This window comes from Mustela putorius, unplaced genomic scaffold (genome assembly GCF_011764305.1).
Source record: "Mustela putorius furo isolate JIRA1106 unplaced genomic scaffold, ASM1176430v1.1 tig00000450_pilon_pilon_pilon, whole genome shotgun sequence".
Lineage (NCBI taxonomy): Eukaryota > Metazoa > Chordata > Mammalia > Carnivora > Mustelidae > Mustela > Mustela putorius.
The window spans coordinates 14,697,216-14,715,900 of NW_025421385.1; the positions used below are offsets into that span (position 1 = coordinate 14,697,216).

Genomic DNA, 18,685 nt, shown 5'->3' on the forward strand with positions numbered 1-18,685 from the left:
TGCCTACCCTTCAAAGGCATTTGTTGCCATGGTTTTTAAAGACCTCTGAAAGCTTCAGCTGTGTCCACAAGAGCTGCCAAGAAATAGGGGTTCTATACTGATTTTATTTGTCAGATGCATTTTGTCTTAATTATCTCCAAGATAACGATTACTTTGCCAAAGGGAAAAAAAAAAAGAAGAGCCACTATCATTTCACAGGTAAAATGACTATGATTTTGCTTTTCTGAGCCCTTCTTCCAAGACATTCGTGCTCATGCCCGCACACATCTAATTCATACTACAGCATTAGAGTAACAAGCACATAAAACTGGTAAGAAGAAGGACATTCTCACATGGAAGGAGGTTTTCAGGTCTTGAACTTCAGGGTTGTGCCTTTCGTTTTTTGTCTGAGGAGAACCAGGAGCCCAACATCTAGCAAATTTACTACTACCTGGGGGTAAGGCCTTTCTTTCAAAAAGTTTCATTACAAATGCTTTAACTTGAAAATTATATGATACTTATATGTGTACACACTGAAACTCTTCTGCTCTTCCTCCTCACTGGCCTTATTTCTCTGTTGTACAACATGCATGTGACTACAAGATAGAACTTAAAAACTAGAAGTAGAGGGGCACCTGGGTGGCTCCGTCAATTAAGCATCTGCCTTCGGCTCAGGTCATGATCTGGGGTACTGGGATGGAGCCCTGCATCAGGCTCCTTGCTCAACAGGAAGCCTGCTTCTCCCTCTCCCTCTGCCTGCCCTCCCCCTGCTTCTGCTCTCTCTCTGTCAAGCAAATAAAAGCTTTTTAAAAAAAAAAAGAATTCGCAGTAGAAATAATGGAAGGATTAGGCAAGCTTTGGGTCAGAAAATATCCTTGTGGACTTCCACAGTATAAATAATTTGGGGGGAAAAAACCCACCTCTTTTTTATTTGAAAGTCATAAAAATGCTTCTATTTGTTCCTGCTGTTTATTATTTGTACAGCTCTATGTGATGGAACCAGCATGTTCTCTTTTAAATTGTAAGCTCCTAGAGAGCAGCATTTGGCCCGTTGGGCTAATTTGTGATTTTCTTCTTTAGAAGGGCCTCAAACATACAATTTTAATAATGAGAGTGTTTCTTACAAGGTTTTGGTAAGAAGCAGGGAACTCATAATACATTATTATGAGAATCAAGAGGAAGTTTCTAGAGTTACTTCCCCACTATTAATAATGGGCAACCTTCAGGAAGTAGTTAGCCATTCTCTTCACCAAGTTTCCTTAATATTAATGTAGGGAACTGATTCAAATCCCCACCCCTGGGTTGTCTGCTGAGTGTGGATTCTCTCTCTGTAGCTGCTGGGTAATTCTATCTAGGCAACCAGTTATCACATCAAACTCAGTATCTGGAATTGAACTTACCACAACCCCTCTCTGATTGCCCTTTCTCTTGCTGTTCTCAGTTCAGGTGATGACACCATTATTTTCCCTCTGTGTATGAACCTCTTACCTTCCTTCTCTCCCAAACATCCTATACTGAATCACTTTCAAACAATCTAGATTCTTTCATTATAATATCCTTCAGTCTATTCCCTTTTTTCCTCATTTCACAAATACCCACAAGTCCAGACTTTTAGCCTGTCCAGACAACTGGTATACCAACCAACTTAGTCTATATGCTTCTTCTCTCTCTCTCTCTCTCTCTCTCTGTTGTCTCTCCTAATATGCCTCTAGCAGGTTAATCTTCATTAAAGTGTGTTCTGTCCTATCTCTCCCATGACTGAAAAAAAAAATGTAATAGCTTTGTGTTGCCGGAGACCCACAAACTGATCCTAACCTTCATGTCATACTTTTGTTAATTCATTGAGTGACTCCAGCAGTATGAAGCCTTGATTTGGGCCTTAACCTGTGAGGTGCTCACATTCATTAAGGGAAAGATCCATCTGTCTACACCGATACTTGCAGTCCCAGACAGAGAGGGCCACTGGAGAGTGGAGTGGCCCCTGCATTAACATCAGAGAAGATTTGATAAGAGTAACTTTTGACTAGAATAGGAAGAGATTTTACAGGCAGGTTTGAAAGTAACTCCCAGCAGAGAAATGAATGCTCATATTTTAGTCATAACAAGTAGTCTGATATAAAATGTTTACTTTGAAAGTACAAACAGTTACTTGGAAATCCTTGAGTGGTGGTCTTGGGCTCTTCCGTGGGCCATGGAAGTCATTAAAGTGTTCTGTACAAGGTACTGACATGATTAGGGATTTGCCTTAAGAACCTTAGCAGACTGGTAGTGTGCAGAATGGCTTGGAAAGTCAAATGAAGCAAATGGTTTAAGTGAAGGAGAAGGCAAAAGGAAACATTAAAGTATTGCAACAATCCCAGGGAAAGTTAGCAAGAATCAGATGAATGCACATTAGAGAAGTGGTCTCAACAGACCTACACAACAGTTCTGATGGGAAACGTGCGGGGTGAGAAGATGAAGACAGCTGACCCTAAGGTTTTCAGGGTGGGTGCCTGAGGGAACGGATACCAGCAGTGTTCACCAGGAGGAGCGCCTAGTGTCAGATGAAGACACAGGGGCGTCACTGAGAAGCCAGGCTGAGGCAGAGCTTGATGTGGGAGATAATCTGCATAGTTGTGACACTTCAGGTCTCAAATACTGTTTCCCTAGGGCTTCCATGACAAAGGACCACAAATGAATAACTTAACATAACATAAGGTATCTTCTCACAGTTCTGGAGGCTGAAAGTCTGAAATCAAGTTGTCAGCAGGGCTACACACTCTCTGAAAGCTGTGGGAAACACTACTTTCTTGCCTCTTTCTAGCTTCTTATTTGTGCAGCAATCCTTGGTGCTCTTTGCCATGTAGCTGCATCACTCTTATCTCTCTCTCTTTGGTCTTATGGCCTTCTCCTCTCTGTCTCTATATCCAAATGCCCTTCTTATAAGAACAGTCCTAGTCCTGTTGGATCAAGGGTCCACCCTACTCCAATATGACTTTGGCTAATTATATCTACAGTGATTTCTTCAGAAACACCAGGGTATTGGGGGTTAGGATTTCAACATGGCTTTGGGGGAAGCACAATTCAACCTATAAAGAGATATGCATGAGACCACCTAGGAAACTGGTGGGAGAAAAGGATGGGGAAATGAGAGGAGAAGAGATTGTAGATGCTGGGGAATGCCTACTTTTAAAAAGCGGGGTGAGGATGGGGCGCCTGGGTGGCTCAGTGGGTTGAGCCTCTGCCTTCGGCTCAGGTCATGATCTCAGGGTCCTGGGATCGAGTCCCACATCGGGCTCTCTGCTCAGCGGGGAGCCTGCTTCATCCTCTCTCTCTCTCTCTCTCTCTCTCTCTCTCTGCCTGCCTTTCTGCCTACTTGTGATCTCTGTCGGTCAAATAGATGGATGAAATCTTAAAAAAAAAAAAAAAAAAGCGGGGTGAGGAAAAATGAAGAGACAGAGAGAGCACAATGAGCCCTCTGTTCTCATAAGGCTTATTTACCCCATTTTCCCTGAGCTTTTCTTGGTTTTTGCTATTTCACAATTCTGGAATTATTTTCTAAACTGCTGGCTGTCTGTGAAAATCCTTCATTTCTTTCTAGGCCTCTGACAAATTTACCACTTGCATTAGTGTATCTCCTTCCAGGCCTACCCAGTGAAATTTCTTCCTTCTCTGCAGCCCTCTAGCAGATCTTATTTACCATTCTTTCAACTTCTTGTCCTAATCTATCTAACAGAGATGTGCCCAACACCACTAAAGGCACTGGAGCAACAGGGCAGATCAGACCTAAAGTCAGCTTTCACTGAGCTTACATCCAAGTTCCGGCAGGAATATGGGGAAGCAACATCTGGTATAGACAGACAGTCATCAGCTGAATGAATGATTAAGAGAACTCCTTTAAGGGTCTAAGGGCCTTAACAAAAATAAGGGTAATAGAGTAGGGAAAAAAAATAAATCCTAAGTGAAAAAATTTGTAGGATTACTTTGGCTAGGGTAATCACGCAAGACTTCTCTGAATATACTGACATGATTATGACATGACATGACATGATCTTTTTCTCTGAGAAAGTGATCTTGGACAGAGATCTGAATGACAAGGAGCCAGCCAAGTAAAGATGTGGGTGTTGCAAGCAAAGGGAAAAATATGCTGAGGTCCTGAGGAAGGAACATGGCTGGTGTGTTGGAGGAAGAGAAAGAAGGCCAGTGTGGCTGGATTATAATGAACAGGGGGAGAAATATGCAGGACTAAGAGACTATAGAGTATTATAAGCCATAGGAGGGAATCTGGACTTGAAGTACAGTGTGTCTTAAGGGAAGGGTCATATGACCTGATGAATATATTGTAAAAGATTTCTCCTATTGTTGGATGGAGACCAGATGGTATAGGGGCAAGTGTGGAACATGGAGATCAAAATTTCATTTTTTTGTGTGCATATATTGTCAAGACCTCAACTTTGAGCCGTACCTCTGAAAGAATTCCAGAGATGAAATAGACAATGAGCGAGCTGCCATCACTTTTCCCCCGTCTGCTGGCCTTTTCCAGGCATGGGTACATGTGTCAAGCCAGAAGGTGATTAGAAATATGAAACTAAATGTAAAAGCTAAGCCCTCTTGGAAAAACAAGGGTGAGTTCCTAAGCACAAAAGGTCTAAGTTCTCTCTTAATACAGCTCTACAAAGTGGAAGGAGCCAAGTAAATGGGCCAAGGTTCTTCAGAAAGTAAAGCTGTGCTTCTCAGAGATACTGTTGCAGGAGCTATCCAGGGTGCTGAATGTCTCACCACCCACCCCCCCAACCACCCCACCCCTGATGCTTTCCAAGGACTCATGGACAAAGCTTGTCAGTTATCCTATCCAGTTACCTGGACCTAATACCTCACTGCTTTGAACTATAACCAGATTCTACCATGATACCACCCTGATGGCCTTCTGGTCTTAACTAAGCTTTAAGTCAACACCTGTCTGGGCCATGTCTGTTTGATCTAATGTTAGTTATCTTCTTTGTGCACCTGAGAGAGATAATATGAAATGGCAGCATAGCTAGTGGTATACAGATAGGTTTGGGCTCCACTCATGACCATTTGAAATAATAATGTCAGAGAAGCAGAGAGCTCAGTGGGGTCTTTTTTTCCTTGGACTTATACTCAAAGGTGGCACCTAGCTGTTAAGCTGTTTATTGAAACAAACCTGTTTATATAACTCATCCAAAGTCTCTGCAACACATCTTTAAAAATGCTGCTTAAGGAAGACACGTATTGTATAGAGCACTGGGTGTGGTGCATAAATAATGAATTTTGAGACACTGAAAAAAAGTTAAATTAAATTAAATTTAAAAAAAAAAAAAACAGAAACACTGCTTCTCCATCTGCAATGATTAACAAGTTCATGTACTATACCATTTTACCCTCCCTTAAATAGCATCCTTGACTTTGCTTTAAAAAAAAAAAAAAAGAATATGTTCAACTGAAGGCCATTACTCAATTTCTTGAGTAATCAAGTTTACACACTAAGTAGTGGATGAAAATTTGTATGCTTTCAAATCAAACACTTTACCTCTTCAACTAAAACACTTAGAGCACTAGAGTAATCTGATGGATACTTATTTCTAGCTCTCCTCTTAAATAACAAGAAAAACAGGGACAGCTGCAGCATCTTCAGAAGTTTCTACCCGCATGTCAGACCCTTCACTGTCCTTAAATAGGTTTGAGGGTCAGTGTGACTTTTAAAGAGCCAAAGAAGTTCAGTAAAACTTTTTAGATGCATGTTATCAAGACTATCATGAGAAAATGGGACAAGAAACCACTAAACTTGCTCTGGTATTTCCTTTTCATATGCACAGACAAACCAAATACACAGAAATGCCATTCAAGTAAGAAGGAAATAAACTACATTATTTTTACATAATCTAAGAATAAATACATGGCCAAGAATGTCTTTGTTTGATCTAATGTCAATTAATTTCGTTAATTTCTATTCACAGAACTCCCCAACGTCCCTTTCTTCTCCAGGTCTTTGCTCATATGCTCATTCGTATGAACCTTCATCCTGACTTCTTTCATTCTGCACATTCAGCTCATCCTCCAGACTTAATTTTGAAACGGGGAACCTTCTTGGAGCCTGACTCAAGCCCCACCAACACTGAGTGAGGTCTGGACTCCTATATAACACCCTCCACTCACCCTTATCTTGGCACTTGTCACACTGTCATTTAGTTGCCAGTTGATTTGTACAACTCTCCCACTACCTATTAAGGCTGAATCCCTGGTCTTTCACAGTGCTTTGCCTAGTAGAGGCAATCAATGAATAAATGAGTGAACTAAGACACTGAATTATTTTTAAGGTCTCCCCCATCTCTTAACGTTAATATCTCTGCCTCATTTCTATGCTTTTTCCAAAACTGTGGACTCAATATTCACCTCATTTAACAGAGTTTATATAGGTGACTTCATACCATGATAAGAAGTTTCTGAAGCCAGGAGGAAATTGTAGTTTATACAACTTATATACAGTAAAATTTTAGATAATATAATTTACTGTGCAATGAAATCCTACTATTTGGTCTGTATATACAAGAAGGAGATAAGATATATATTTTAATCATCAAAAAGTAAATAGAAAGTTTCTAAATATTTGAACTTGAGATAATGCCATACCCATAAAATATTTTTTATTAGCTCACATATTTCCTTCACTATTTTAAAGACATTTTTCTTCTTTTCTGTGTTTTTTTTCTCTAATGCCTTAATGTTCAGAGATAATACTCAGTCTGATATGAAGTTATACAGTATACTCTTCAAAGCTGAACAAATAAGATGAAAATAATTTGTGAGCATATTGGTATTATTCCTTGAAGAAAGGTCCTTTCTATCTTTAATCTTAGTAATTTGATTTTCATAACTAAAAATATTCATTTTCTTATACCCATCTATTATTTTCCTCATATAATAGCACTTTATCTATACTGACTTACTTTCTAATTGTATCATAAGAAGAAGTACCTTTGCCTCCCTGGTAAATTTCCCAAATAAATTCCAAATTTCATGATATTATAGATTATATCTTACACATATTTTCTCTTTTAACATCTTACACAGGTACAGAATAAGTTTTTAATAACATGAGTTGTCAAAACTTTAGATTTAGAAACAATCTATTCCCTTTATATACATTAAATCAAGGGTCAGCAAATTATGGCTTGCAGGCCATTTCTGGTCAGTTCTAGTCTGTTTTTGTATATAAAGTTTTATTGGTACACACCCACCTACTTGTATATTGTCTATTGCTCCTTATAGGCCACAATCTCAGGGCTGAGTAGTTGCAACAAAGACTATAAAGCCTAAAACAATTACTGTCTGGCCTTTTCAAAACAAAACAAAACAAAACAAAGCATTGTTGCTGAACACTGCTCTCAATCATTTTTACAGATGAGAGAGCTCAATCTCAGATAAATGACTTGTGAGAGCTTGTAGTTGAATCTGTTCACTAAATCTACCTCTGTAAGATGATTTGTCAATACCAGAGAAAATGGCCGGTGAAAATAATGCTATTTTAGAATACATAAAAGGAAACAAAAGAAATATCACAAGTGAAGAGAGTTGTTGAAAAACTTTTCAGGGCTTATGCTAATCAAAACCAAATAGAAATATCATCTTTCTAAATTAAGATAGTATCATCTGGTAAAATCAAATAATGTATGTTGCTTTAATATACAGATATGTCTATATATACATATCCATGGGTGTATTTATTTATATTTCTATTTCTTTGTGTGTGTACATATATATGTATAGAAACAAAAATTTACTATCAGAGAATATAATTAATTTTATTTAAAAATCCAACAAAAAAGTTCAAATCTTACAGAAGACTTCTAAAAGATGTTGAAAGCAATTACTGTCCAAAAGACTGTTTTTAAAATGGACCAAGCTAAATAAATTTAAAATATGGACCAAGACAAAGTTCACCCAACCTAAACTCCTGTCAGACTGCCACTCCTGTCAGACAAAGGATCTTTAGCATAGATAGTTTAGGTAGTAGAAATGATTGATGTTTCCCCAGGGCATCCCCTAAAATGCAACAATATAGACATTCTTGGAGTAGAAATAAATTATAGCTGGCAGGTGAAGGGAGAAGCTGCACTTGGTAAGCCACACACCAAAGAGGATCAAGGCACACAGGTGAATGAAATGTTGCTTATTAACTGCTTATGCTGATAACATGTCCCCTCTTACAGGTCACCAGCCATTGAGTCTTTTCATTTTAGCAACAAGTCATATCACCCAGGAGACAACAAAGAGAGGGACAAAGTGCAAGAGAAGAACCAGTCGAGTTAGAACTGATGGAAAAAATTGGTGCTCTAGAGCAAAGAGCAGAACAGAATGCATATCTGGAAACAGCCAAGGTGGAGAGGTAATCATGTTTAGGCTATTACACTGTCTTCCACTGTATCATATAAGCCTAGGTGCCTGTCATCCCTAATCAGGGCACAGACCTCTCGAGACTCAGCTATTGAAGTCCTCTTCCCATAGAGTTGCTCAGGACTGCTTGGATCTTGCCAGTGAAGAAAGCATAATTACTCAGCCACAACTGTTCTGGGCTCTGTCAACTCTTCTCTGGAAAAGTTTTTTTTCTCACTGTTTCTACCAAAGATACTAGCGGACCTACCAAGTATTAGTGTTTTCTTTTACAAATAGCTGCTCCTACATGCCTTCCTTCTTCAGTTGCTTCCCCTCAGAATTAAAGGTGGAATAAGTTGTTTTTAACACACTATTACCTTGAATACTTCTCTTGAAGAAGGCCTTGCAGCCTTCACAGGACCAGACTCCATAATGGTAGCCCGAGGCATAGTCATTGCACACTGCACAGTAGCGGGTCTCCTTGGCAGACTCCATGGCCATGCTTCCTTTGTCACTGGTGCTGGCCAATCTCTCTCTGCCACCCTGGCGTCGACTGTCTGAATTTGGCCTAGAAAAAAAGAAATAGGAGAAAATAAAAACAGTGAATCTATTAACATAGAAAAGCAAAACATGCACGCTCTTCTACAGAATAAGAGGCTTGGGGGATGCAGCAGATCCACTTTATTCTGACATTTTGAAATAATGAATCATAATGTAAGCTAATCTTTCATTACCTCTCGCCAGCTGTTACAGCAAAAGGTGTTTGCCTATTATATTAACCTTGAAGGAAAATTGTTTATTGCAAACTTGCTTAAGAAATGGACTGCCTACACTAGAATATATTATCTAGAAAATGACAAAATGAAATTAACTGATTTTTAATAGATTTATTCTTCTTTTTCCCCAGGAATTCACAATTAACGCAGAATGATAAGAGACCAATGCTTATTCTAATTCTAGACACACTAAGGATCTTTAGGAAATAGAGACAAGCATAAAGGAGCTGGGGCATTTGAAACTCAAATGAACTGATGAACGACATGGAACATGTATAGAAATATAACAATTCAGATGTTTATGTCATCGTTACCATGTAACCCTGGAAATCAGTTTCTATAACTTGACTGTAACTTAAGGATGCCATCTAATACTCAATACTCCTCTTTAAGTGCATGTACACTAAGAAGAGCAGAGAAACACAGACGATTACTTCAACCTTTAAAATGTTCATAGAGGAAGCATATCCCAGAAAGAAACCTAAGAATTAATAGTAAGTTCTGGGAGAACCAAGGAAATGGAGAAGTAAAAAGTTTTAAGGAAGTAGAAAGCTTTCAGAAGGAAGAGTGATTGACAGTGCCAAGTGGAGCAGAGAAATCCAATAAAGCAAGGACTGATGAAATGTAGTAGGATTTGACAAAGAGGAACCTTAGCAAGGAGCTTCAGTAGAGGTATCCAAGCACAAGTCAAAAGCCAGTGGGTGGAACAGAAAACGGAGTAGGAGGAAATGAAAATGAGTAAAGACCATTCTTTTGAGAACTTGGATGAGAATGGGTAGAGAAGAGATGGGGTGGGGTGCTCGCTAAAGAATATAAAGATTTAAAAAATATATATTTTCAGAATAGAAGCAGAAGACTTATCTAGACTGAAGGGAATGAGCAATAGAGAGGGAAGAATTGGGGGTGGAGATAAGGGCAGAACAGAACAAAGCCAAGGGAAGTATAGCAGTTGGGATTAAAGACACTGGTAGAAGGAACAGCCTCAACAAAGACACCCTGAAGAAGACAGAGAGAAAGTATCAACCCAGGATTTACTAGGCATGTGCGACCAAATAAAAGCAGTGGAGGAGAATTGAGGGTGTATGGTCAGAGCCCACCACAGTGCCTGGTACATAGCTGGCAGTCAATAATGTATTTAAATGAACTCATTGAATGTTTCAGAATGTATAGGAAAAAAAGAAAAGTTGAAAGATATTGGAAGGATAGATGGAGTGAAGGTTTCTATAAGATTACCAAAGGGTGGGGGGTGGGGAGCTGGGACACCTGGGTAGCTCAGCCCCTGATTTTGACTTAGGTCATGATCTCAGGATCCTGGGATCCAGCCACACTGCTGGGCTCCTCACTCAGCATGGAGTCTGCTTGTCCCCATGCCCCTCCCCCTGCTCATAATCTCTTTCTCAAACAAATAAATAAAATCTCAAAAAAATAATAAAAAAATATTTTTTTTTAAAAAAAGCAACCTAAGATGAGATAAAATGAATTGAAGACAGAGCTTACAGGGCCTCTGATTAAAGACACTCATGCTTCCTGCCTCTATTGCACACCCAAATAACCAGACCACATTGACTTTCTCACTGGCCCTCCCTTTCACGTGCCCTGTCTTTCCTTTTAGCTCAAATTTTATGATCCTTTCCTGCCCTGATCACTCACTGATATTGTCCACAATTTTGTGGCATTGGTTCTCAAACAATACTTGCCATAATACTCACAAAATACTAGCTCCTTGCGTTGAGCGCATCTGACTAGGCCAATTTTTTCCATTCTGAATGACACAGCTCTTAGTCTGTCAGCCTCAAATGCAAGTTCTTTATTTTTTAATATCTTTAGAGAGCACTGGCTTGCCATTTTCGGTTCCAGTTCATAGTCTTCTTCTATCCCCTTCCATTTAATCACAATGCTGTTGAACTCCCCTCTCCCCAATCAACCTGCTCGTTTACTAACATCTTATGCATGATTCAAATCAGTAGGAAGCAGCTGTGAATATTTAACTATAGAGGCTCAGTGCCTTTCAGGGGCAGTGTGGTTAGCTAGCTGGACACTGACAGTTTCAAGGCCTTATAAATCTAAAGTACTGCAGCCTCCATACCCAGCTCAGGGCCCAGCCCACAGCAGACATTCCATATACATTTGCTGAACGAAGGAAGGCAGGAATGAATAATAGATGCATGGACAAAAGTTCCAAAGTATCGGGCCACTTCCATCCATCACTGCATAATAAAATACTGCAAATCTTTAAACTGTGGTAGGATAAATGTAACATAAAAATGTATCATCTTAACAATTTTTTAGTGTAGAGTTCAATAACGTTAGGTTATTCACATCAGTGGTAACCAATCTCCAGAACTTTTCAATCTCACAAAACTGAAACTTCACACGCATTCAGCAATTCCCCATTTACTGCTCCCCCCAGGAACTGGCAATCACCATCTACTTTCAATCTCTATGCATTTGACTACTCTAGATAATTCATATATGTAGAATCATATACTAGTTGTCTTTTTATAAGCAGTTCATTTCACTTAGCATAACGTCCTCAAGGTTCAGCCATGTTGTAGTGTCAGAATTTCCTTTCTTTTTTGAGGCTGAACAATATTCCATCATACATTTATACCATATTTTATCTATTCATCCACCAAAAGACAATGGACATTTGGGCAGCTTCCATATTTTGAATAATGTTGCTATTAACACAGATGTTCCAATCTCTCTGCAAAAGCCTGATTTCAACTCATCTGGATATATACCCAGAAGTGGGACTGTTGGATCATATAGTAGTTCTATTTTTAATTTTGTGTAGAACTGCCATATTTTTTCTCCCATGTTGACCGCACTATTTTGCATTCCTACCAACAATGCACCAGGACTCCAATTTCTCTGTATCCTTCCCAACAGATGTTTTCTTTCTGTTTTGTTTTATTTTGCTTTTTTAATAGCAGCCATCCAAATGTGTTTGAGATAATCACTGCATTTTTTTTTAAGATTTTATTAATTTATTTGACAGACAGAGATCACAAGTAGGCAGAGAGGCAGGCAGAGAGAGAGGGGAAAGCAGGCTCCCTGCAGAGCAGAAACCCCGATGTGAGGCCCAATCCTAGGACCCTGGGACCATGACCTGAACCAAAGGCAGAGGTTTTAACCCAGTGGGTCACCCAGGCACCCCTAATCACTGCATCTTAAGGTCACCTCTCTTACCAACCATTCTTACCCCTTCAGTTGTACATTTGTGTGTCTCCATTGCTGCTAAGTTGTTCATGTCTTATTCATCTTTGGAACCCCAACTGTTTATAGTATAGTGCCTCATCCAAAATAGAGACTCGATAAATATTGATATTAAATGAATTAACCAATGACTGAATCAATAAATTGATCACTTTTACAATATAAATGGAATATGCCAATATTGTTTTTAAAAGTACTGATAAAAGTTTAATTGCAAAAGCTCATTTTCCCCAGATCTAGCAGAGATATATGCTATCTGCAAAATGTCTTCCATGTACACTTTATTTTTGAGATGTCCCTGGAATATGGAATATGGAAAATCCACTGCAGACATAGAGCATAAAACCCGAAGGCCTCCAAAAAGAAGAGAGAAAGCTACTTAGACCATATTTCCTCCCCATAAAGGAACTTTTTTATCCAACTTGGAAAATCATATATGTAACACTGTCGGTTATTGTTTTGGCCCAACCCTGCTCTATGAATGCTCTAAACAGGGATGTCATGAAAAATATAATCTGGATCAACCTAAAAGGCAAGCGAGATCTTCTCGTGGTCTGCAAAGCACTGTGGCGCCTTGGAATAGGTTCAGGTTTTCTGGAATATCCATTAGGCCAAAATAATTTGGTACAACTGCCTCCAGACAGAGATCTGTGTCCCCAGTATGCAGACTAACTTGGCTCATCATTGTAGTGGAAAGGAACAGAGTGGGAGGTGTCTGTGCCTGGACTCAGACCAAGCCGCAAGGGTAGGCCAGGCACTGACCTGCGGTTAGATCAGCCCCCAGGGAAGAGCCTCATTAGAGGTCTCAGACTCATCTTTTCCCACCTCCCTCTCCCTGGCCTTGCCCAGCTGCATCTGTCAAAGACATGGCACTCTTGGCTTCATGCTTCTTTGGTAGGAAATGCTTTATACCATGTTTAGGGCAATCTTTCTTCCCCTCAGTCAGCCTCAGAGGCCCTTTGGTTTCTCCTTATTTTTATAAAACCAAAATTAATTACTCTCATTTTCATGAGCTAAATGTATTCAAGTTCTGCCTCCCTTATCTCCTTATTATAGCTGAAAAATTTAATTCTTTAGCTAATTTGCTAAAAGATGTCTGTCTTTATAAAATTCTTACCCCTTTCTCACTGAATTGTCATGAAACCTCAATAGTTCCTCATCTTGGGCACATTCTCACAAGACGCAGATAAGAAGTTGACTAGTTTACCAAGTTAAATGTTCTTCAGCCTTCCAGGTATGTCTAAAGATTCTCTAAAAAGATGTAAGGTGGAAGCTTAAGGGCAAAATGGAGGGATGTGTTGTCAGTGACTGAACACATCACAGTTCGGAGGTGCACAAGTGCTTAGGAACAGAGTGATGCTGGCAGAGAAAAGAAAGGCAGAAACATGAGATCAGAAAATGAGAGACAACACCACTGCAGCTATGGAAACTGGAAACTCAACTGACTAGATTTAGTTCCCTTTTCATTATACCCATGGACTACTAAATATTTCCCAGTGGGTGCCTACTGATAATATATATTCAATATGATGAAGAGAGAAGTCCGAAGGCATTCATATTGGGTCCAGAGAGTGGACTCTCTTAGACCAAATCACAACAGAGCATAACAAAGTGCATTTATCAAGATTTTCATTGATCAAAGGAAGAGTTTAAAGCTCAACATAATGAAATACTGTTTGTTTTCCAACCACAAATCATGGTACCAGCCAATCCAAAGGGATTCACCTGATAAGTCAAGAATTCTTTTTTAATTTTTTAAAGCTTTTGGTTTCTAGAAGAAACATTTTTGCAAAGCTAAGTGAAAAAAACCAACAGATGTCCACACCCTAGAGATGGGGTGTAATTAAGTGCCAGTGGGATAACCTCATGAGACTCTAATCCCCAAATCAAATCCCCAAAGTTATATGCACCCAGAGGGCCTTATATTTTTTCTTGATGATGCTTACCACAATTCCCAGTCCTATACTTGAGTGATTATTGACAAATTATGTTCCCCCTATTAAACAGTGCGTTCCAGGAAGGCACAGATCATGTCTCATTTGCTCCCAGTTTTAACTGACACACGTTTAGGTCCTTGATGAATACGTGCTAAATGAACCTCTTCCATCTAATCCATCACCAAATTATATCAGTTGTTTCTTCAAAACACTATGCCTATCTTCCTTTGCATTCCTTGTTTGCGTTATTCTTGCCTAAGACATAAATAACCCTACGATTGAATTACTAAAATTAGTCCTCCTGCCTCTCACAAGTCCTCAAACTCAGCCTGCCTGCCACTGTCAAAAGAACGGTCATAAAATACAACTTTCACCTTTCAATAACTTCTCATTACGTATATATGAGGGTCATTACCCTTTGGGGGGCCTCGGGGACCTGTTTAATAATACAGAGAAGACTCTGAAACTGTCTTTTCTAGAAAACACACATAAATGAACTCTCAGACTTGTGGCTTTAAGTCTTTAATTTAATTCTGATAAATCAGGAAAGTGAAATTTTAAAATCTCCAACATATAGAATTAAGCTCAAATTCCTGAATTCCCTGCTCCAACCAGTATTGGTCTCTCTATAGCTCCCTGAGGAAAATTTTATCAACTCCATCTCTGAGAAATTACTCATACCACCATCTGTGCTATCTCCGCTTCCCTTCAGCCATCACATCTCACTTATCACAGAAAACTAAGCTGTAGTTCCCCATCTTCCATAAGGCTTACCCTAAGTGTTCCAACTCACACTGGTTCAACTTTGAATTCCTACAGCGCAAGTCTTCACCACTTCTCTTGACAACTAGTTAGATAATGGATTATCATCTGTCTGACACTACTCTACACCTGTTTCCGTTGCAGTATTTTCTTCCTCTACCAGGCTCCTAAATGTCACTGTTCCTCAGAGCTCTGCTGTCAGCCATCTGTCATCCTTAGTGGACATTTTCTTTGTGGGAATCTTGGCCCCGTGTGTGACCACACTCAACTACCAACCTACATCCCTCTCCTGGACTTCAGATGTGGATTCAAACTACCCACTTTCCAGCTCCTCTTGAATGACCCACAATTTGGGTCATTAATGTGCACAAAACTAAACTCAGTATCTTTTCCAAAAAACCCACTTCAACCAAGGCATTCAAGCAGGCTCTTCCCTCTGCCTGGCCCCAGAGTAACTCCTATTTACCCTATAGTCACAGCCTGAGCTTAATTTTCTCCAGGGAGCTTTTCTTACCTCCAAGAGCTAGATTACACACATCCTGGACTCTCCCCAGTGAAGCAACCATCTTTTCACTCCCTGTGATACTATGATTTCTAATAAGAATATATATATTTGTGTATATATACCACATCTTCTTGATCCATTCATCTGTTGGAGGATTGGGAGGGAGGCAAACCATAAGTGACTCTTAATCTCACAAAACAAACTGAGGGTTGCTGGGGGGAGGGGGTTTGGGAGAAGGGGGTGGGATTATGGACATTGGGGAGGGTATGTGCTTTGGTGAGTGCTGTGAAGTGTGTAAACCTGATGATTCACAGACCTGTACCCCTGGGGATAAAAATATATGTTTATAAAAAATAAAAAATTATAAAAAAAAAAAAAAGAATATATATATTTGGTCTTTGTCCCATTTCTTGCACAGAGCTTCTGAAACCCTTGGAATTTCCCAACTGATAGGTGAGCAACAAAGGTGTATCTTATACTTTAATGAGATGACTTTTGGATCCCACCCAAGAATGAAGGCTGGTTGCCAGGGAAACCATCCAAAATGGTGAGTTAGAACTTTCAGTTTCCTGCCACCCCACCTCCTGCCTCCAGGGGAGAGGGGCTGGAGGCTGAATCAGTCACCACTGGCCAGCAATTTAATCAATTCCATTTACATAATAAAGCCTCCATAAAAACCCAAAAGGAAAGGGTTCAGAGAGCTTCCAGGTTGTTGAAATTTGAGGAGTTGCTGGAGAAATGGTGTACCTGGAGAAGACAAGGAAGCTTCAGACCCTTTCCCCATGCCTTCCCCTAAACATCTCCCACCTGGCTATTCCTAATTTGTATTGCTTTATTAAAAACAAAACAAAACAAAAAATCTAGTGATCTAGTAAATAAAATATTTCTCTGAGTTCTGGGAACAACTCTCAATTGAACCCAATAAGGGGTTCATGGGAACCTCTGATTTATGTCTGGTTTATAGTTAGAAGCACAAGTGAAAACCTGGGCTTGTGATTGGTATCTGAAGTAGGGGCAGTCTTGTAAGACTGAGCCCTTAACCTACAGGGTCTAATGCAATCCAGGTAGATGGTGTTGGAATTGCATTAATTCCTTGGTGGTATATTAAACAAACACACAGAGTCAGAGTCACACTCCCCTATATAAAACCCTTGGCAGCTTCCTACCACATCAAGAATAAAATTCAAGAAAACCCAGCATGATCCATGTCCTGCCCGTCACTCCAACAGGGACTGACTCCTCACACTCCCTCCCTGATCACTGAGTTACAAACGCTCACTCCCAACTGCCCCACAAACACTAAGCCCCTCCATGTCTCCAAGCCCTTTTCCCTGACTTGCTCCCAATCCATGCACTTCCCTACCTTCTCAAGTATCATTTCTGATCTTGCTAAAGTAGTCTTTCTAGGACTTTCACCCTCTTACACCCTCTTAACACATCACTACCCGACTTCAAACCAAATTTTAATTTATTATATAACTTCCCAACTTAGAAAATGTAAGTTTCATTCCCCAGTGCCTTGAAGAGAGCCTACTCTAGAAACAACGGTTGAATAAACCAGTGCTTAAATACACGTTGGTGGGTGCTATGAATCGGCATTTTGTTGTGCTCTGTTTCATTATTACCCTATGTGCCATAAACCATACCACGGCAGGGACTGTGGCCCCTTTACTTAGCATGGTCAACCAGCTCATGCTCAGCAGCCAGACACACAGTAAAGTGATTAGAAAGTATTTGCCAACTGAATGAGTTATGGACATGGTGAAAGCCGTCCCAACTCTACACCTGGACACTCCCATATCACAAACCCGTCCTCCACACCACAGCAGAAGTGATAGCTCTCCCCTGCAAAATGGACCCCTATTGGAAATCCTTCATGTCTCCTCAACATGTGGTAAGCCTTCTTAATCTTCTTTGGATGGCAGAGCACAGGAAAATACCCTTATTTACAGAAATGCAGATTTCGCTTATAATCTTAGGGTATTCATTGGCCTCTGAAGCCCGTGAATGGTCTCCCCAAAAGACTTCAGACTGAGAACTGCCAGCCTACAGGAGAAATACAGATTTAATCTTATGCATTGCCCTTCCCGGATCAAGGCAGTCCCTCTCTGGACCTTTGCCCACACAGCTTCCTATCTTGGCCAAAAGGCAAAATCTCCTGAGGGAAAAATGCCGAGTCAGATAGCCACCACTGAATCTCTCAATAACCAACATGTGCTCCTCGAATATCACCTATAGAACTCTCTGGAATGGTCATCATCATCATCATTGGTAGTCACTGTGAATCTCCAGGAAAGAGATCCTATTATAGTCACCTTTGCTTTCCAATTTCCAACAAAGCACAGACAGTCGATTATGGAATGAATAAAATTATATGTCCCATACTGTGTGTCTTGCCTTCTTAGCTAGGCTATAGGTTTTCAAAAGTAGGCAAACTATATTTTAAATATTTTTTTTATCACCAAAACACCTGGTATGGTACTTTACGCAAAGAATGTATCTCATAAATAGTGAATAAATCCATCAACAAAGAATTAAGAACAGCTTTGCAAGAGGCATTGGTTCAATTTGTTGCAGTAACAGAATGATGTGTCAAGTTAATAAGAAGCCAATTATTGATGCCTGTGTATGTAGCAATAAATATATCGATCTGATTGTGGCTTCCTGTATATTTCTCTCTGCTGTAAATATAAAGATGAATGGGCCTAAGTTAGTGGTGATTGATGTCTAGGACTAGAACTTACCTGTGGGTTTTTCCACTCTCTATAAAGGTTTGTCTTTGAATTTTAATATAATCTCATTTTCCATGGCAGTAAACAGACATTCTTTAAAAAAAAAAAAATGTAAAAGTTGATCTAAAATGGTAGAGTCCAGCAAGGATAAATATTGAATCTCATTTTGAGAAAAGCCCAAGTTAACTGAGTCCTGGGCCAGGTTTGAGTAACCCATTAACCAATGTCACATGTATTTTGTGGGCAAGGTCTTTAAGCAATTTTAATATCTTAAGCAAGCTAAGAATTATTTTCTGGATGAGAAAAGTCACTCCAAAGACTCCAGCCCCTTTACAATGCTCATCTGAAAGCGTCATCTATCTCTTGCCTCATACTAACCATTTAATGAGTGTAGTTCTTGTT

The 18,685-nt window shown here is 39.7% G+C and overlaps 1 protein-coding gene across 6 annotated transcripts in view; it reads right to left on the reverse strand.

Annotated features, from left to right (window-relative positions):
* ESR1 (estrogen receptor 1) overlaps window positions 1–18,685 on the reverse strand; it is a 412,487-nt gene that overhangs the window by 256,020 nt on the left and 137,782 nt on the right. For 5 of the 6 annotated variants that reach the window (XM_004753574.3, XM_004753571.3, XM_004753576.3 and 2 more), the window contains exon 3: window positions 8,724–8,920. In XM_004753574.3, the coding sequence (XP_004753631.1) occupies window positions 8,724–8,920 (197 nt within the window). The remainder of the gene's footprint in view (window positions 1–8,723; window positions 8,921–18,685) is intronic. The other variant, XM_013056742.2, reaches the window with a different exon arrangement.